This window comes from Parasteatoda tepidariorum, chromosome 2, assembly GCF_982258835.1.
Source record: "Parasteatoda tepidariorum strain Cologne lab strain chromosome 2, Ptep-v5.0, whole genome shotgun sequence".
NCBI lineage: Eukaryota > Metazoa > Arthropoda > Arachnida > Araneae > Theridiidae > Parasteatoda > Parasteatoda tepidariorum.
The window spans coordinates 2,732,731-2,754,644 of NC_141756.1; the positions used below are offsets into that span (position 1 = coordinate 2,732,731).

At 30.5% G+C, this 21,914-nt stretch overlaps 1 protein-coding gene across 1 annotated transcript in view; it reads right to left on the reverse strand.

The window, feature by feature from the left end:
• Window positions 1-16,266: 16,266 nt before the first annotated feature.
• The window catches only part of LOC107453179 (metabotropic glutamate receptor 6-like), an 84,263-nt gene continuing 78,615 nt past the window's right edge, over window positions 16,267-21,914 (reverse strand). The window contains exons 6-7 of the mRNA XM_016069888.4: window positions 20,303-21,562; window positions 16,267-17,541 (exon numbers count right to left, since the gene is read on the reverse strand). Coding sequence (XP_015925374.3) covers window positions 17,363-17,541; window positions 20,303-21,562 — 1,439 coding nt within the window. The 3' untranslated portion in view covers window positions 16,267-17,362. The remainder of the gene's footprint in view (window positions 17,542-20,302; window positions 21,563-21,914) is intronic.

Genomic DNA, 21,914 nt, shown 5'->3' on the forward strand with positions numbered 1-21,914 from the left:
TTGTATTCAAATCCGGTTCACCTCTCTTGCTCTACCCCCTGAGCCACCACGTCTCCGTTAATATTTTTTTGTATTATTTTTCAATATTTTCCATCTCTCTACGTTTTTGTTCGCGTGTAATACAGAAAAAATGTGCTTTTCATTGTTTCAGGGTTCGCTGTCAGAGCATTTACAAAATATTCAATCTCGAGAAAAAATTAAATATTCTTAAAGCTTGTTAAACGTGCTGGAGACAAAGATGCAGGCTAATATCTAAAATTAAAGTAATATATTTTATTGTCAGTGGTAATTTTTTATATAAATATTCTTAATCTTAGTCGTTATTACAACATTTTGACTTTAAGGCGTTTTAATAAGTTAAACTCGACTTTTACCAACTTTTTTTTATTATCAAATTACAGACAGTTAATAATAGTTAATTGTTAAAATATTTTTAAACATGCATTTTTATTTCTCAAACTTAATTGTATTTTCTTTTAAAAGTATATTAAAATGTATCATAAACTTTATCTAAAAACCAAACAGTAGTTATCGGCTACAGGGACCTTGAATCAAATAAAACAACACCAATGGGGTTTTTACATAAGGCTGCAATAATTGCATACTTTGAAAACAAAATTTTCGTTGCTTTTTTGTAAATTATTGATATTTACGAAAAACAAATAATGATGAATATAAAGCAATTGTGTGGGTGGGTGAGTAGAGCGAGCAGGGAGCAAAGCCTCCTGGTTGTTAGAAAAAGCCTAAATTTGTAGCGATCGCCATGAATTAGTAATGAAAACAAGATTAACCAGAATGATAACCCGGTGGGTATATGTGAGTTTTCGTCGATCATTTCCTACAGCTTATTCTAGGTAAAGAGCCATAACCTGGTATAATATTCTCTGGCATTCCCCATAATGGTGTTTTTAACAAAACAGATTTTTGCCCAATATACACAGTTATTTCCTACAATGGTGCCTTTCTTAAGTAAAATTTCAGTTAACTGATGTTCCATACACAAATGCTTTATTTTTCCTAATCGGATATTGTTAAAAATAATCAAATAAGTTGTTTGAGCAAAATTTATGTTTCATGAAATAATAGTTATTCACTGTTAGAATTTTCATTCTAAAATTACGACAAAATAACCAGCAGAAGTCTGTCTATCCAATTAACCGTAAAGTTTACTGTAAAGAACATATTTTTAACTTTAAGGTTTTAAAAATGTTTACAACTAGTACTGTTAAAAAGCCACGAATTAACACCTGTACGTTTTTTTAACCATTTACATATAGTATGGTCTAACGACCATAAAAAAGCATTATACACTGGTAATGCCATCCATCACGAGGAATGAGAAATACGTTAATGTTAAGCAGATCTATGAAACTATGGATTTATGGACCTGTTCTGTCAGTCGGGTCGGTCTGTTTTGTTTGAATATTATTTAAATCTTTTGTTTGAATATTATTTAAATCAATTAAATAAATTGTTATTTAACCATTTACAGTAAAAAAATTAAAATAAATTGCTAGTTAACCATTCACGGTAAAATAACAATCAAATAAATTGATTCTTAACCATTTATGATAAAATAACAATTAAATAAATTTTTATTTAGCCATTTTTTTCCGAGAAGGCTCTAAAGAGTGTAGAATGAATAAAAATGTTATTTTCTTATCTATCAACTCAGCAATACTGTAAGAAAAGGTAAAGAAAAAAATTATTTACCTTTTCTTTGTGATTTTAATCCGCTAAACTACACAATCCTATTTGAACTAAGAGTATCTATCATTCTATGAGGCTTAGGTAAAATGTATAATTCTTCTTCTCATATTTTAAACTCTTTCTAAACATGCCAGGCATTGTATACAATTTGATGGGAAATCCTATTTTGCCTTTCACATATACATTATAGATATAAAATTAAATTTAGAAATTCATGTGGAACTGAAGAAAAAAATGGAGATTGGAAGCATTTTCGCGTAATTTTTCTACCTTTTGCACAAAAGAAATAGCGAAAAATATTGGAAGAGCTTTTGACATACCATACTTTGTTGCAAAAAGTCAGAATTTAATACACGCACCAAGGAATGAGAAGCGAAAGCTTGAAAAATATTTCATATAATGAACCACACAAATAAATAGAAGCATCTGAAAATAGAAAATTTTAATGTATACGCTTATATTATACAAAAAATTTGGGCAAAATATATTTGCAAAAACAAACATATTTTTGTTTTGCATATAAATTGAGTTCTCATTCCATATTTTACAATAAACTTAATGACCAAAATAAACCACGCCTTTTTTTCCCTTTTTCAAACAAAGGCGAATCAATTATTCTTAGATATTCTGAGTTCAAAAATAATATTAAGAAAATTACAAAACAACTTTTCGTACTTAAAATTTTGATTATTTTAATTTAATCGACTCTTTAAAATTTTAATTGTTAGTATTTGATAGAACACCGAGAAAAATAATAGGATCGAAACTACCCGAGTATGGTAGAATTTGACACGTTCCCAGTTCTAGGGAACCCTAAAAAGATCGTCAATTTTTATGTAAGCTCCTTGGTTGTGATTTTGGTAACATTAACAATAAACTATTGTTCTAATATTTGATAAATATAATAAAATTAGATAATTTTATCATGATACTTTCGAGTATGGCATAAAAGTCATTTATGCGGTTTTAAATTTACTTTTCAGTTTTGTACCTTTCACTAAATGTGTAGGAATAAGAACTATAATTTCGAAAACTAGATTTTCCAATAAACCGTTATTATATGAACGAAACAGTTTACCGTGTATTTCGCTTTTATTACCAGAATTATGATTTTTTATGAGAAATGTTACTACAGTACTATAACAGGATTTTGTCCATGAATTATGCACTGTAAATGACTATTTTTTTAAAGATCTTCTGAACAACTCTAGTAGCGAGCATCATAAAGAAAATAGTAACAAAAGGACGAGTTTATGCATGTGTGTGTGTTTCTCTTTAGGAATCGTTCGTGCTAACCTCCTGAAATATGAGCAACAGGAGAAAAAATATTTCCCTCCCATCTGAACAATTTCAATTAAAACGTTAAAGAGAGCTATTTTAAAGGAAATTTTCTTATTGGTTTAGATTTAGACACTGTTATAAATTGAATAATTAAAACTTTGTTTTGTTTTTCAGTTACTTAAAAATAAAACCAGAGATTCAGCACGTTCTTTGTTCAATAATTTTGAAAAATATGATTAGTATGAGACGATTACATCCCTGAATTTGTATTTCAAAAGTTGTTGTAAGCAATGTGCATATTTTGTTTACAGTTGCGCTTTTGAAAAAAATATTATACGAAAGTAAGTTAAAATCAATAGTACTTAAAATAAAAAATTGGTTCTTTGCTAAAAAGCAAAATATATAAAGAGAAGGTATTTCGATGTTTTAGGATAACATCAGCATGCAATTGTTGACATTGCTTAATCAATTTTCGTAACTAGTGCTATTGGTACACTGTTAAAATTTTTATTCGAAAATTATGGTAAAATAACCGGCAACAATATGTCCATCCAATTTACCGTAAAGTTCACGTTAAGCAGTTTTTGCATTTAACGGTTTTTAAACCGTACAAAAGTAATACGGTTAAAAAATCACGAATATATAACTATACGGTTTTTAACTATTTGCAACAACCATGGTTTCAAAATGAAAAATTTTTTTTATCGTCTTCCGGATATAGTTTAGCAGCTTTATGGTGCTGCAATCTATGCGTGAATGAGAGTACGATATTCTAATGGCCCAAAGACACAAATTGGGAAGGGCCGGACACTGGAAACTCTTCACGTATTGAAGGGAATAGAAGAAAAAAAGAGGCGTCAACGCTGGGACACGAATCCCATCTTTGTCGGTCATAAGACTAACAAATTAGCCAACTCCGCTATAATAAGTAACCACCAGCAAGGAACTAAGTGGCCTTATTTGGTAGGTCTACTTGGTGAGATAAAATTCTGGTTTTCAACCGTATTAGATGAAAGTAGTTATCAAACTTGCTTACTGCAGTTAACAGTTTGAATATCATCTTATTTACGGTTATTTGATAGTTTAGTCAGAATATGGTAAAATAACAATGAAACAAATTGTTATTTAACACTTTTTCCGAGAAATTTCCGACAGTGTGTAGTTTTAATCTAGGAGTAGTTTCAATAGATACCAAATATCTAACATATGTTTTGGGGGTGATAGGTTTTTAGTGTGCTCAGAAAGAGCAAAGTACCGAAACATATTATCTAAACTAGATAAAATCATGAGATGGCTATGAGCAACAGCATTATGGTTAATGATACTGAAATAGGTTTTCTTTATTTTGGTGAGATGGACTTAGTCCTTAAGTTCCTGTTTCGCTTAATTTAATAGCACGAAATTATAGAAAAGAACAAAAATAGTATCAGAATAAGTATGGGCTCGATAATCATAGAAAAGAGATGGTCTGTTTGAATATCACTGATGTTCGTTAACATATTGCTTGAGATACAGTTTCACACGAGGTAAGGCCAATAAGGATAATTAAATCAGATTATTAAATCAGAACAGATTTTAGCTTATATGAAATTATACTTAAGATTTAATTATTCTTAATTATTTAAGACGATATAAAAATTGCTCTAGATATTTATAGCGCATCTGAACTCGTCAATTAAAGAAAATTGATACTCGATAATATGCATCGCCATACAATTCGTGGTTCCATGATGTTACTGTTACCTCCTTAAGGTAAATTATTTTGAATTGACTGTTTTAACCCCTCCGTCATATTACCAGTGGAATATTTTTTTAAAAGAAAATTACATATTTTTTTGTTCATTTAAAAAATTTACAGTCACAGTTAATGTTAGAATGTGAATCAAGGTCCGAATAGTTGGATTCCAGCAAGCGCCGTCATCGTGACGTTCATTTATGCTACTATTCAGTAGCCCATCATGTTCGACGCATACGCGTGGCCTCGTTTACGGGTATCCAATTAAATCAGATCTGTATCTTGATTCAGCGGGATAATAAACCAAGCCTAACTGCTGTAATGCTATACTCCCCCCAGAATAAACACGTGATTAAAGCCAATGAAGTGATTTAAATCATGTAGTTGGAACTAATCTCGTATTTTTATAGCTACTGAATTAGAAAATTATTTTACAAGCTTTTTACTATATATAAAAAAAGATCAAATGAAGGCGTCGCAGCAACCAATGAAAATTTTTGCAATATCAATAACGTGTCACAATAATCTATAAAAATCGTTTAAACATTGTGATATATGAAGCCCTCACGTGGCTTCATAACAGCTAATCGGAAAAAAACCGCATTCACGTTTATGGTAACCGCGTTTATTCAAATAACGGCGAAGTCTTATGGCATGATAAATTTTCCTGATTAAAATTTAACTTAGCTACTTTTTTCGCTAGACTGTTTATGTTTTGATCCAGTTTTGTCTCAATTGGAACTCTTGCAATTCAAGAGGAAGTAAAAGATATATGGATACCCACACATGTGTGAGGTGTTCGTTTATAAGGAAAACGGCGTGTCAAACTTGAGTTAAGTTTCTCCACATAAGTCAGAATGTTAATTAACGCGAAGTTAATTAAATACAGTGCCGCATCGCAAATCGAATATGTTGAAATGTAATTCTTTCTCGTCTACGTCTTTCACTTCACTCAGATTTCTTATTTGTTTATGTATTTTATTGTACACGTGATATATTGCTGTAGTACCTGATGGCAACTTCGATGTATAATTAAGTTCCACGTGCCTGCCTTTGTGTTAAAAAAGAAGTATGTGTAGTAAAAGAATTGTGATCTTTGTGCACATTGGGTCACTTGAGAGAATTGATACTTGACAGGTTTGGATTTCTCGAAATGGAACAGTTACTGACGTAAAAAAATGTCACGTTTCAGCAACTCATCAGGATTGAGTTACCCACTCTACGTCACTTGAAGATTTATATTCTTTGGCACAAAGCAACTTTAGCAAACATTTTTGACTGAATGCTTACATTTTATGGGTTTTAAAAGTTTGATAATTTATCTCTAGTTCAGTTTTTTTTGTGTTAATTTTTGTGTGCTTAATTTAATCATTCTATGCTATCAAACTAGACTATTTTGAAAACATTAGCGTTATCATAATGTCATTTAATAATTTAGAGATGGAAATTAGAGCTGTTGTGTTAGCAGAAAATTTGAACAATTTAGATGGATTGTGATGTGGCACAAGTTCAATTATGCGAAAAATAACTAATAAAAAACTTTGTACAATTACTACTGAAAGGAAAACAAGAAATTCAGAAAAGTATTCTAGATTAACCTTAATTCCGCATAGTCACAAGAGGTTGCTACTTACATTGCATTAAACAAAATTTTATGTCAGGTTGTCTTTTGCGATGACAATGAATAAAACTAAAGATCGGAGTTTTGAGAAAGTAGGAGTTTATACTGACCAAAATTTGGGCATTGGCAACTATGTGTTATATTGTAAATATGTCTCAGCCTGTCTGACACAAATTTAAAAACTGTTGGAGTCATAGATAAGGTCGAAAGTTCGACAATTGCGAACAGTATTTATGAAGGTGTTTTGTAAGCGAGCATTTTTCCAAATTCTGTAGATATATATGCAAATATGCATATAGAGTTTTTTATTTCATTTAATAACCGTCGTTGTACAGCCGACTTAATTTTGAGTTTACGACTACCAATGTTCAACTCTGTAGCCGTATAATTTTGAGCACAATTCAGAATACAAAGGGAGTACTGTAACAAGAATTGGGTGAAATTTGACTCCGGGAAAAACTTTTTGAAAAATTCTTATCCGCAGTTACGTTACGTATAGAGAAAAACCACAAAAATCTCTCACATTTAGCTTAACTGCGAGGGGACTCAAACCCCTTATCCAACTACCACTGAGTATATTTTATGTCAGCAATGTGGTCGGTACATGCCGGTAGCGGAATTTGTATCAACCAGCCACCCTGAGGCACCTATTTGGCTGTATGTCAGTTTGTGTATTATAGTGGAAATATGAAGCATTAAAAGGTTTTTATTTCCAATGAGCTGCACAATCGATCTTGCTGATGAGCAGACCTAGTGCGTTCTCCAGAGGTGGTATCCACTCTTTCAGGACCACCACAATGGGTGAGATACCGTTGGTCATGTTAATTTGGACGTCTAGTTTCTGCCACACTAGATGGCAGCACCGAGACTCTATTTGGATGCTAACGTGCACTAGGAATTTAATTTTGCCCGAAATGCCAAGAGCATTAAAAGGTTGTGCCCTGCATTCTGATTCGTTGAGTGATTGTAAAATTTAACATATTTATGCCCTGAAACGCGTGCTTGAGGAACGATGTTAATATCCAGCTAATGACTTTTTTTGATTTTGGAACTTTGTGAAAGTTTAGGGCTTTTTTCCTGCTTCGCTTTTGAGAACAAAGCATCTAAAAAAAGTAAAATCCTTTGGTTTAAGAGTGTAACGCAAAGATAATGGACTCTCCTATCTATGTCATGCCACAACTGATGCCTAGACGAAACATTTATTCTTGGTTCCTAATATGACCCTTTAAAATGGTCATTCATTGTACACTCTGAATGACTTTTGAACTAATCATCGTGTTTTCACGTACTAGAACTCAATCTTAATGGTTAGAAGTGGTAACTTCAAATAGGCTAATTATTTATTGCAGACGATATTTTAAGTTAAGATATCAATTGCAAAAGCGTATTTTTTCCAAGTGCACGCAGCTTTTTTCTGCAAATTATGATTTCTAAACCCCAAACTATTGGGTAGCCGTAATTTGGTTAATATTGTCCCAATAGTTTGATCAGAAGAGCTGTTGTAAGCTTGGACCCCTTTACATTGATTTCAAAGTTTCTTTTCCCGAGAACTTTCGAGGATGAAATAAATAATTTATACACGCAATATTAAAATTTGTTTTATCCCAAGATAATTTTATGAAAAAATGAGTTTTGGTAATTATTTATTACTTTTTATTTTTTTATTTATTTATTGTCAGAAAATCTTGAATTTTATTGTATACAAATATTTACATCATTTTTAATAATGTTATTCTATTTGGTAAAATACTAAATTTGAATGAAATCGGTTGAAGAGTTTCTGAAAAATTGAAACACAACTTCCTTAGAATTCAATTTCTCTTGAATTATTCAACCGATTTTGCTCAAATTTTATATTTTACCATGTAAAATTACACGCTTTAAAATGAAGTACAAAATTGTATACCTTATATTTCAAAATATTTTCCACCATTAAAGAATAAAATAATGGAAAATAATAAATAAATATTGAAAACTATAATTGCTTGGAATAATCTTTGCATAAATAAATTTTATAATTGAGTTTGCAAAAATTTTTCAATTTTTTTAAAAATTGTAAGAAAGCAAGGTAAAACTAACCTGTAAATTTTTTTTCGGCTGCTCTCATGACCAAACTATTTAGATCCTATTTTCCAGGTTTCCCCATTTATTTTATGGTCAGAAATGATAATCCGTGATAAATCATATGCCTATTCAGAGAAAAAACGTTTTTGCGTCTTATATTATAACTTGTGTTAACTAATTAGCATATTTAAGTCACCCCCTCAAACCATTAAGATTTATTAACTACTGCGTGAAAATCGAATCATTAGAACAAAAGTTATTCAGGGTGTTCCGTTAATTTTTTCCCCGATACAACAACTTTTTTAAGAGGGGGCATTTTAATATAATTAACACGATTTGATTTTATAAATTGCTAAAAGTATTTACAGCTCTTCGATTAAAAAAAAAATTGAAGCTAATTTATATCGGGGATATAAATTATTTCAAAACATTAGGGCTTTAAATTTTGCATCATAAAATTCCCTTACTATATCAAAACAAATTTTTTTTTCTTCTAAATGTTATTTTATCGACCATTTTTTTCTTGATCCTTAATAGAAACCATGCATTCTTTAGAAAGAAACTATTTACGCGTCATCGTTAAAAACTCCTTTTTTTATTCTATACTCTAAATAAATGAATAAACTTCCAGCAGGTAATCAAAATTTTTGTCAAATTATTTTATGTCACTTTTTGGACCTTTTAAGCGATATCAATTTGTTCAGTTCACACATGGGAAAGTAAATATTCTTAACCGAACTTTTAAAAGGCATAAAGTGTTGAAAGTTCTTTTTTTTATAAGTATTGATTCTCCGAAAGTGCTTTAGGTAATAAAAACTCGAATTATGTTGCTTTTAGAATAAACAAAGTTTGACGGTTTATCGAGTTTTTAAAAAGAGCTAGAATAGGGTATTAAACATTTATTTATGTTTTCCTAAATTTTTTTGTATAAATAGAATTTTCAATAGCTTTTTTGTGATATCATGAAAAAAGAAAAATACGTGGACTTAAACCTCAAACTTACGCGTTTTTCAGGATCCTTCTCGACTAGATAGAGTTTTCTAAAAATGTTTGGAGTTCAAAGTCGGGACCTATCAGCGTTTATGCATTATTATTAGAAATAAAAAATGACAAGTTTTAAAAATTGTAGAAGGAATAATGAGTTTTGAAAAAAAAAGTCTTTATAATTGTTTCTAAATTAGTTTAATGACTATCATGACAATTGTGATTTATTATTAGAAATCACAACTGTTTTAGCTGTCATTAAACTAATTTATTGTTAGTAATAGAAAATGACAAGTTTTGAAATTCATGGAAGAAATATTTTTTTGTAAAAAAGACATCGTCCCGAAATATGTAATTAAGTAACAAAATACAAAATTTGAATTATATCAGAAGCTATAGGTAGAATAGATTCTGAGACTGGTGAACTATTTTGCCAATTTCAAACGAATTGTGTTTAATTTTCTTGTATTTTTTCATTTAAAATGACAATTTAAAATAGCACAAAAAATATTATAACTTACAATTTGTAGTCTTTGCAAATTATTATTGAAAATAACAAAAAATAATAAATTATTATCAAAACTCTTTATTTACATGGAATCACTTTGGATCTACGAATTTCATAATCGAGAAAAACATTTTTCTATCTACTTAAAAAATTCCGGAGATACGGAAGATTTCACAGGAAAGAATATTGACCGAAAGTTTTTACTGCTCTTCCAACAGTACTGGGGACCCTATTTTTCAGAATGCAATTACTAAAATGCGGTTTTTCTAGAGAGAATACATTTTTGCGTCTGATTCCGTTTAATTGAGAAAAAACTATCTCGAAATTATTAGCGGATTGGAAGCCGAATCTTTTTGAGCTATTTCATCAAGAGAAAGTCCGAACATTAGAAAACAAGCTATTAAGGGTTAATTCTTCGTTTTTGATCACTATGCATGATACAAGGTATCAAATCTACTTGATATCTACGCAAGCCGTAATCTACATTCTTAAAGTGTTAAATAAGACTAGGAGGCTCCATCCCCTGCTCGCTGTAGCTCACCAACTCTACGAATGAGTACATGGTATCTAGTGCCGGATAACACTTTTTGTGTTCGATCTGACCCTATTCAGAATTATCGTAACCTTAACACTCCCACGGTTAGCCTGTCGGGAAGGAGACTCTAGGACATGATCCGTCTACCACCAAGGATATTTTACGTCAACACTGTGATCGTTGCGCATATTTTCTCTGGTGCAGAATTTTAGTTCAGGTAAATCTCAGTAAAATAAACACTATGATAAAGAGAGAGATGTCAGCAGGAGAGCTCTATAAATCACCTTTGGTAATAAGACAAAATTTCTTACCAAGCAACAAAAATTTTAAGAAATTGTTCCAAGTTGAATCTCATTGTACATATCATTGATGTCAATAGTTATGGCATGGTTAAAAATTAAACATTGATAGTTTCATACACTGATTAAACATTGAACTTCCATTTAAAATACCGGCATTTTAAAACATTCCACGTCTGACTGAAACTGCATTAATAAATGTTATTGAAAATTTAATTCATTATAAAGCTTAAGTATAACCAAGATGACGTCTCCATTTCGTTGCAAAATCTTACGTTAACCATTCTACATCCGATTTTTCTTTTAGAGAATTTTTCAAAATTGATGACAAGAAAATAATTTAAAACTTTAAAAATACGATTTTATCTGTATCAGCGCTCAATAAATTACCTTAAAACTCTATATATTATAAAAGAATTGTTCGATAGAAAATCATACTATTTTTACATTGTTTTGGATATATGTTTCAATAACCGGAAGATTTCTCGGAACCGGCTGAATAACAAAGTTTCAGCCAGGAACCGTCCGGGTAAGAGATTCAATTTTCGCACAGTAGTGAACTTCTTGGTGTTTCCATAGAGCCAGAAACACAATAAGTTTTACTATATTCCGGAAGTTTTGAGCGCATTTATTTTTCTCAGTGCATGTATTGCCCATAAACTTTGCAACGCTTTTAAATAAAATTTTATACAATTGTTTATTGTTTTATTGAAATTGCATACATTTGCAGACTTGTGTGCTAAATTTAGGTGTATAAAAGTCAAATTATTTTGTGAAGTAGAAAGACAGACAGAACAATTCTAAGAAGCACATCACGAAGAATCAAGCGATCCAGGGTTACGGTGGGTTTCGAACCCGCTACCTCTACGATTTTCACAGCGTTTGGCGGTCGATACCACTCAACCAGAAGACCCCTCTATATAATTGCATTCAGCAAGTTAAAAAAAAAAATTTCAAAATTTTCTTTGTGGTTTACAAGAAATCTCCACTTTTTATTACTTCAAATACTTTTGATTTGTTTCCTTCATATTTTTAAAAATTAGTCAGCTTTCTTATAACTAACCGATGTTTTAATTTTGCTATAAAGATGAGAGTAATGTTAATGTTGCAAAATGTTTCCGATTTTTAGAGTTTGAAAACTTCGAAAGTTACGTTTTAAATGACTAGTCTTTAAGATTTGTATTTATTTCTTCTTTTTTTTCTATTAGAACTCAGAATTATTAAACTCAGAACTCTTCAACTAAAAATTGTGAGGATGATTTGAAAAAAATGGAGAATATTATTGTATTTTTTCTTTTAGTTTATGTATTGAATTAGTGATTTAATCAGAATAATATAATAAAAATAGTTTCATTTTTATATTTTTATTCCAATAATGTGAATGAAAATAATTCTGAAAAGTGATCCAATGCAGTAATTCTGATCTACTGATTTGAATCTTTTTTGAATCCATTGAGTTCTCCTTTTTTTGAATTTGTAAGCTTAAGCTTTTTTTTTAAATAATTTTAAGTTGTTTGTTCAGAAATTCTAATACGCTGATCTACTGATTTGAATTAAGTGCAATAACGATTCTGAATGCAATAACGATTTGAAGAGGAAACACTCACAATTTATACTCTTTAACTTGAATCAGTTTATCTGAACTTGTTGATTCGAATTCTGCATCATAGAATTCTGTCCTATACTATGTTATTACTCCGTATTGTATTTAGGATTGGAATTAAAATTCGAATAATTTGATTCAGATAATTGATTAAAATTTTTTTTCATTTCTTTCATTTATTTAATTATTATTTTTTTGCCAATAATTTTATTTTAATAACTTGGTTGATTTGGACAAAAATATGTAACAGTTTCACATGATTGCAATTTTAATCATTAGATTTTCAGTTTCTTGTCCATTAATTTGAATCGGTTGTTATAACTCATTTTACTTGTTCGTAAATCTGACTTCGTTAGTTTGAACAAATATGGTAATGTATTTTCATTTTGATCCGAATTTATGTCATTATTTGTCAAATAGATTGAACGTAACTTCTAAGAATTTAAATTTTTGGCACTGATTCAAAATATTAGGTTTAATTCATTAATAATGATGAAACAGGTTCATGAAGGGGCTTTTATTAATTGATTTGATTTTCGCTAATTTAAATTGAATCTTCGCAGTTTTCAAGGTATTATCAATACTGAAACGAGGTAGAAAAACGGATCAGGAGGTTGTCCTTAGAGTAAAATGATATAATAGATAATGCGAATAACTTATATAATAAATGATTATAAATGAAAAAAATTTTAATTGTTTAATTCAATAACTTTTTCAATATAATACATAATAATGGGTAACAAACAGTTAATATAATACAAAAAATATCATTTTATAACAAAAATAACTTAATCGTATGACACACATTTAAATGGTATGAGTAACAACTATGTATAATATAGTACTTAATATAATATATATAGTATAATATCTTACAATTGTCTATAATATTATTAATTTTTGGTTATGGGGGAGTGTATGAAAGAAAATTTAATTTCTGACAAATAATTCTTCTAACTGTATATATATTCCTAGATCTTTACTGATTTGTTTTGTCTGATATAGAAAGAGACTCACATATTTCCTAATTATTTCCTTTTACGTTCCGTAATACTGAGATACTTAGGCTTTCTTTTCTGTTTAGGATATGTCTGCCGATTTACGAGCATTTACTTTAAAAATTAGTTATTTATTGTAAAACTTGGCTATTGTTTTTTTTTTGTCTGATATAGAAAGAGACTCACATAGTTCCTAATTATTTCGTCTTACATTCCGTCAAGCTAAGATACTTAGGCCTTTTTTTTCATTTATGATATCTGTCAATTAATTATTATAAAAGTTGGGTTTGCTGTTACGGTTTATATTTTCATAAATGAAAGTTTTTTTTAAAAAAGAAACATGTATGAAGTTAAAAAATAAATTATAAAAAAAATAAGTGGTCCTATATTTCTCTGTATTTAAGCCAGTAGTAAGAATTCAGCAGTTGCTTCATAGATGTTAGTTATATGAGGTAAGAAAATGCTAAAGCAAGTGTATATATATAGTAAACAAATCCCTTATAGGTGAAATTAACAGAAAATTGAAATAAAAGCAGAGATGGGTGAGCGAAGCTAATGTGGACACGGGGATTGAATTGAAAAGATATCGCGAATAACTGTTGGTTGAATTAGTCGTCAAACTTTCTCCGTGCCCTATCACGGATTAGCAACAATTATACACACTTCCATGCACAGTTGAAAAATCTCATTGTGAATATTAGCAAAAATTTGTAAAAGAGTTTATTACAGTGCAAAAATAACTTCCAAATTCTCTCTTTACTCTTTTATAAACATGTTTTATTTTTAAAATTTCAACTGGGAAGAATAATATGTCATGAATAAAACGGATTTTTTTTTTCATTTTTAATATTACCTTTCACTCTGTATAGTTTCAATTAACCAGCAATAAGCTTAAATGAACACATGTTTTCGTTGGAATAGTGTCGACACATGTTGGTAGGTCTTGTTAAGACATGCCCACACTGGCCTTGTAAATGGTAGAACAACCAGTACCGTAGTTCAATACACATTTAAAGTTGACAAGTCAAATTTTTTGATAGAGTAAAAAATAAATTTCTAAATATCTTTCTAATAAATAAAATTGAAAGATGGATTTCAAATGTATTGACTTAGATTCAAAATGTCTTTCTTAGTACAGTGAAATGCTCAATTACAATCAATCCTACAATTTATTACAATTTTCTAAAATACAGCATTTACTAGTTTAATTAATAACTAAAGTGTTTTAAAATTAAATGAAATAAGTTTGGGTTGACGAAGAATGCATAGAATTTCTCATAAATTATATAATTATTAAAGTTGCAGAATAATGAAATCTATCACAGTTTTTAAACATTTTTGTGAATTTGAAAGTAATTCATTCTTTTGGGGGTCCTTTTTCCCAGTTTTCTTCTGGAACATAAATTTCTAGTCGGATTTTGGGAGATAACCAAGTCAATTTTGAGAAAAAGTTAGGGGAATTTCTTTATTCCAGAAGGAGCAAAAATGAACAGTCAATAAAGCAAACCCACCATTAAAAATCTGATTGAAGTTACGTTCGAAAATATTTACGGAAGTTTAACTTGGTAAGTGATGGAAGTTTGGTGGTTAAAGTTTTGAAACATCTAAATTTATCATAAAATTATTTTAAATAAAATTTAAGAATTACATACTAATCTTTAACAAATATAGTATTAAGTTATAATAATAAAAATATTACTTAAAAAAGGAGTTAATCACGTTTAAAATCAAAAAAGTGCTGATAAAATCAGCTTTCTAGATTAACCAAGAAATATTGGTATAGGCTACTTCAGTGATTTGAGTAACTTTAAGGGACGATAATAAAACCCTGTTAAAATAAAAAACAAAAACAGAGCTTTGTATCTATCAAACTAAAATATAACGAACAGAACAGAATATGAAAGTATATAACATAACATAAATATAGATGTTAAAATATAACATAAGTAAAAAGACAGCATATATAGTCAAAACATAACCATATCAACTCAGTAAGAAAATACTTTAATCTGAAATTGTGAAGATTTCAATGCAGTTTATACAACATACCTTATCACCGATAACAATTATAATAATTTTAATCTCGTAAGAGATTTAAATACTTCTTTAGATATAAATCTAAGTGAAAAATTGTAGATTGCTTAAATAACAAAGTTTCAAAATTATTAAAATATTGTTTGCTTCTTTTACTTCTGAAAACCGAAGCCTGAGAGTTATAAATTTTTTGGTGAAAATGATCCTTGCACTTCTGGCATTTCGATTGATTTTGTGAATAATCTGATTATTTCTCAATGACGTCATTCTTCTTCATTCTCATTTCGAGAACTTGATGACCACATTTGGCGAGAGCAAAGAAACTATTTAAGTGTGAGAATTTCTCGCCTCGGACTACAACCCATACCCATCAAAAGAAACAAATAACAAGTTATCATTTCCATGACAGTCAGTTTGTTCCACTCTGGTTTGTTTATGAATTTCAACTTTTTCTATTGATTATTCTTGTCGCAGCTTTGGTAATGTTTTTTCGATACAAAACAATTTAATTGTTACTAAATTATATTTAATCGACATACTTTCCATCACAAAACAAAGAGTATGTTTTTGTAGCAGTGTAATAAAGTAGATTGCAACGTTATCCAATCATAAATAGAGAGAAAAAAAACATGTTTCAGTACTGTAGCTACTGATATAATCATTGCCGAGAAAAAGAATGATAAGAATTACAAAAATAACACAGAATCAATTTGTGAAAAAGTAATTTAGGGTGTCAGAAAAATTGATCTTTGAATAAAAGTTACAATCTCAGAACACCTAGTTGTAGACAACAGATGGACGCGCGGAGTGACGCAGATGCAATCTCATGGAAATAAAAGTTTGAAAGGGGGAAAAAAAGGAAATTTTCATACATTTGGAAAAAACAAAAGACACTGAAAAAGATCATTATTACTTTATTATCAATTTTTAATGATGTGAACTGATTCCCAGAAATCCAGTTGAATGCGTGAAGAAAGCAGTTTAAAGATTATAAAAGAAGAAAATTCAAATCGATGATTTGAGCTTTACATTACATTGAGGGATGAAAGCAGTTCCATATTTGCGCACATCTCTTACGTTCAAGATAAAGTTTCAGATTTGGTTTGCATTTAAAGAAAGCCTACTCGGAATGGGTCACTCAGGTTCAAATCCCGATGATAGCTGGTGTATTTATATACTACACACTGCTTGTAACGCCCACTCTTCTAATATGAAATATATCAAATGTTAGACACTTCTTGAGTTTAATCCTTCTGACAAACAGAAGGAGATTTTCATGGTTATTCTTCCTTGCATTAAGGATTAGTTTGTCCCAACACTTGATCAGGAGTTTCTTCAAAGTCTCTTGGATTGAAATTTAAAAAAAACAACAATACAACGGTATAAAGCGAAAAAGAATCCAATGGTGATCGTTTGTTTTGTGTTGAACCAATACCTCCTAGAAGAGAGAAGAATTCAACACGGATTACCATAAACAAGAAATTTAGTCTTTTAACAGTCCAAACGTTATGGCATCTTTCGCAATGCCCCCTACTGCTCAACTTAGTAGCCTGAGCGTAGTGACATCGTTCTAATTTAGCCTCCACTGCGCAGTTCATGTGCGTTACGTTGGACTACTAAGAAGATCAGTGCTGAGATCTTCTGGGAAGTTTTGAATGAACGTAGGTAACAACTTATATAAAGCTCATGTTATCCGGAAATTTGACTAATATCCGCATTGCTTTTGTCATGAATAGGATCTTTAAGGCTAGAAGCGTAGAGGAATTTATTCATTTATTATTTTTAACTTGGGGAAAATTGTTTGCATACATTATTTGTTTCGTGGTAAAAAGAAAATAAATGCGGAGGGAATTGAGCATTCTCTGGCATTTGCAACGATTGATTGTTGCTTTTAAATCTTTACGAATGACATTGGTTTTAGCAAGATAAGTTACTAGCTTCGGTTTTCAATGTTTTGAATTCTTGAGAGGGGTATTGAGCAATGAAACAATTAAAGAATTGCAGTAGAAACGTCTTTCTTGATATTGCTTATTATAGTACAACTAATGCACCTAGGCATGCATGTAATTATATTTTCATTTGATGTTTGTGTTCCACTATTTGTGAATTTCTTAAGTGGCGTGGAGTCGTTGCTGAGCTTGCTGTTTAAGTCATTGGCATCCAAGGAACCTGAAAAAAAAATTGATTAATTCTTCAATTTCACATACATAATTTTCATTCATTGCTAATATTTCAGAGGAAGACGGAGAACAAATGGTAAAGAAAACGTTAAATTGTTTTATATCAGGCAGAGAGATGGAAAAATCTTGTTGGTTTGTCCCATTTCAGGGGTTGAATCTTGACACCATAATTAACTCGTGCATTTGTTTCTTTAGAAATAATTAAGGAAGAAAATAACTGTTACTAAGTTGATGATCAGAAAATATAGAATTTTCTTTATTTAATAAACAAAAAGTTAGCTTTCTTGATTTCATTCGGTTATTATTAATTATCGAAAGTTTTTGTTATAACAATATACCTGGTTTGTGTACGCTAAGAAAATCATTACATAATGATTACCAGGTAATAGCACTCAACTTTAAGAGGATGCTGTATCACGAGGGATTATTTTCATCACAAATACTGTTTTTCTTCCATAACACATTAAAAATTTAAAGCATGGGAAAAAAGGGAGTTCAGGCAAATCTATAGTAGTAGAGTTAATTTCAATTGCTGAAGAAAAAAAATTCAAATGCAAGCAAATTATTAGAAAAACAAAACTATGCAATCGTAAGTTATTCTCGCATAATTTATTTTCATTTTTATATTTTGAAAATCTCTTTCCTATATTTGAAAGTTAACACTTTGTATGTATGACTCACTTTCCATACTTTTTAATTACTTGTAGAGGTGAAGGAGAATTTGCGAGAAAAGTACGAGAATCAGACACATGCCTTTCTCGACTATTTTGATTATTATTGATAATAAAAGGCAAACAATGTCACGTTTTTTACACACTGAAACTAATATAAAAATAAAACTTATGAAGTATTTTATTTACTTTTTGTCATTAGTATGTATTTAAATAAGATGTTGAAACTTAAGGAGGGGGGTACATTTTCTTGAAGCAGATTGTTACTCATTAGAACTATTATATATTTTTGGAACCAGCTAAACTTCTTTTTTTTGCCACATTTTGGAAAATTAAATAACCAAATTAAAACGAATAGAAAAATAAAAACGAATAGCAAAATAGTAACGTGATACAAAGTAAGCCATAATCAATCTGATGAAAAATTAAAATAAATATGATAGTAACTTTCCTTTTAAAGGTCTATATCTTGGCCAAAGGAAAGGATACTCTGAGAAAAGATACTCAAAGGATACATGCTCTTTGTTCGCCAAGGACTGTATAAATTTGAGTCATAACACTGTCTCAAACGGAATGCAAAACGGTAATGCATTGAAAGGTGAGGAACGTTATATTCTAATCAAACAGACTACATCCAAAAAGAAGGGTAATACTTTTTTCTACGTAGACTAGAAGGAAAAAAATGTGATTTAAACACAAATCAAGCTCAAAAATGGACATACTTCTGTTTCGGTTCTCTAAACATGAACCTTCTTGAGTGTCTAAACACCAAAATGGTGCTTTTGGTCTTTAGATACTGAAAAAGGTTCTTGTTTAGAGAACCTAAATCATAATATGTCCATATCTGAACTTGAGTTTTGCTTTATTCACTTTGTTTTTCCTTTTAAGCAGACTTTATATACTGTTTCAATTTTTTTTTATCTTTCAGCCTTAAAATTATAATTAAAAGTTTTAAGTCTTATTTTATTTTAAATTATTATATTTAAAAATGTTCTGTCATTTCCCTTCGTAATTCTGTTTTATTTCTAACATCTCTTTGTTTGTTTGGTAAGTGGCCAAATTTATTTTCAATGGAGCGCAAATAATGCCGTAAGTAACAACAGCAGCATGATTTCTTGATTTAATTGGTTCCTTTAAAGAAAAATATATCCTTTTCCTATTAAGATGTCTTATTTTTAAGTATTCAACTTAATTTTAAATAACTGACAAAATAAGATCTTTAAGGAAAAATAGATAAGAATTTGAAATGCTTGAATGCAGTGAAGTTACATAATTACACAAGTTTATTACGAAAGAAAGAACCAAAACTTAACAATAAATATTTTTCCTCATAAGATATTATTTTGAGTTTCTCTTTAAAACACTAACTTGAGTCAATATGATTATTTAGGAAAATTATAGTTCAAGTTTCCTTTTCAAAAAGTTGTAAAAAATTAGCCACTGTTTAGAATGACATGATATCTGTTCTGATATTTTGGCCTGATATACATGAAACAGTAGAAATCTATTATGTGGTAGAAAAAATGTTTCAAGATTTGACTGATTGATGGCACTTTAGATGTAACAACAGGCTGAAATATGATCGCTTTAAAATATATGTTAGTTTTAAAATGTTAATTGAAATGCGTGGCAAACGCACCATCACATTCGAAATGCATCTCTGTTCGGAATTGCACAGACACCGTCTTTGTTAAACGACAGTACAAACGAAACCCGATTCTTCTGATAGAGTCATGACTATTTTCTTAGACTCAGATAACAGAAACTGCTTCTTTCCCGCATTTTAATAACAAGTGTAATAGGCATCGCTCGTCACGTGTTTCTTCAGCGTCTTAAAATTAGTTTATTTTGGAGTTACCCAGTTTTAAGACAAGTGCAGCGCCATCTATCAGTCCATCATTGAACTATTTTTTTCTCTTCCCGCAAAACAAATTACTAATGCTTCGAGTATTCTCAGTTGAAACATCAGGTCAATTTGATTTGTTATATTGCAGTTCTTTTAAAAGTGAAACTTTGATTGTAATCACTTCGAATAACTGAAGTGTTTGAAACTTTTAAATAAGAATATCTTAAAATTACCTTCGGATATGGTTGTGCGTTCCACTTTATTCGAAACTACTTTATTACTATCACTTCCAGAGTGCTTGCTTGGATTCATCAATGATTGCCTCACATTTTTCTCTGGATGCAGCAATATTATATAAAGCTTAGGTGTAAAAAGACAAAATAAAGTCACTGTGGCACTCAAACTGACAGTCACTGACATGGTGAACACGTTAATCTCGTCATGACCAGTGGTTGTAAAGTACAAAGGAATAAATGCTAACCACACTATGCAAGTGGTATACATCGTGAATCCAATGAACTTGGATTCATTGAATGCTTCAGGTATTTTTCTTGTGAGGATAGCATATATTGTACAAATAATGATAAGAATCATCGGATATACGAACGCAATCATGTATGTGGCATCTATAGAAGCTGCACACACTAGATGACTCTCATCTTGAGTGGGGTGATATTTAATTGCTTTCGGTGGGCTAAAACCCATCCAAATAGTAGATAAAATAACCTGCACGGACACTAGAAGGCTACAAATAACAAGTTGTGATTTCGGGCTAATGAAACTTGGTCTCTTCGTACTTTTCGCACCAGATCTAAAAATCCGGTTAATTCTGTTTGTTTTTGTGAGAATAGCACTATAAACGATCGTGAAGCATAAACCTATTCCCATTTTCTGCGCACCGCATTTATAGTCCGATGGTTTTTGCACCAATAAAAATGTTATTGCATAGCAAAGAAATATTCCCGTGAGTAACACATAACTCAACTCTTTCCCAGACGCTTTAACGACTGGTGTGTCGTTGTGTTTTATGAATACAATGACCACAAATGAGGTCAGAATAATGCCAATTGAAGAAAAGGACATTATGCCGATGGCCCAGTAACTGTCCAGTCGCATATACTGCGGAGGTATACTCACACAGAGTGTGTGAGCCGAATTTGGCAGTTCACCTTCTGGGCAGTCCTCACAGTTTGTTTCCTGTTTGAGAATCTGGTACTTCGTACAATTGAAGCAATGCCAGCAGCACTTTCCACCTTCGACGTATTTCTTTGCTTGACCTATTCCACAAGGGAGACTGCAGACAGATATTGGCATGATGGGCTCTTCTCTCCTGAATCGAATGCTTGAAAGATTCAATCTTAGTTCACCATCAGAGTACTCTCCTACTCTTACCCACTTGTAATTCCCGGGTGATATTTGCTTGAAATGAATTATGTTATAACGTGCTGGTCCATCTCCATTTTCAGAGAAATGAAATTCATCTCCGCTGAGTCCTAAAAGCATCAACAAAATTCAATATTATAGATGCATTTAAACTATTACAAGCTTTTCTTAAAGGTAACTAACACAAGATTATCTAAACAAATGTAGTTTTATTTGAGATTTCCTTCCTAAATATGTTATATGTGACAGCATGTAGAATTTTCCCAAAAATGTCGGTGATTGCATTTTGCAGCAGAAATACGTCACTGCATGCTTCGTAATCGACTGAGCAAGAATCATCTTACTCAAGTGCGGTTCCTTGGTAGTTTTAATTCGACTTAAAAGTAAAGATAATGATTTTTGTGAAGCTCTTTCACGTCTCCCTCGTTACCATTAATGTAGTGCTCGACTAAACAAAATAAT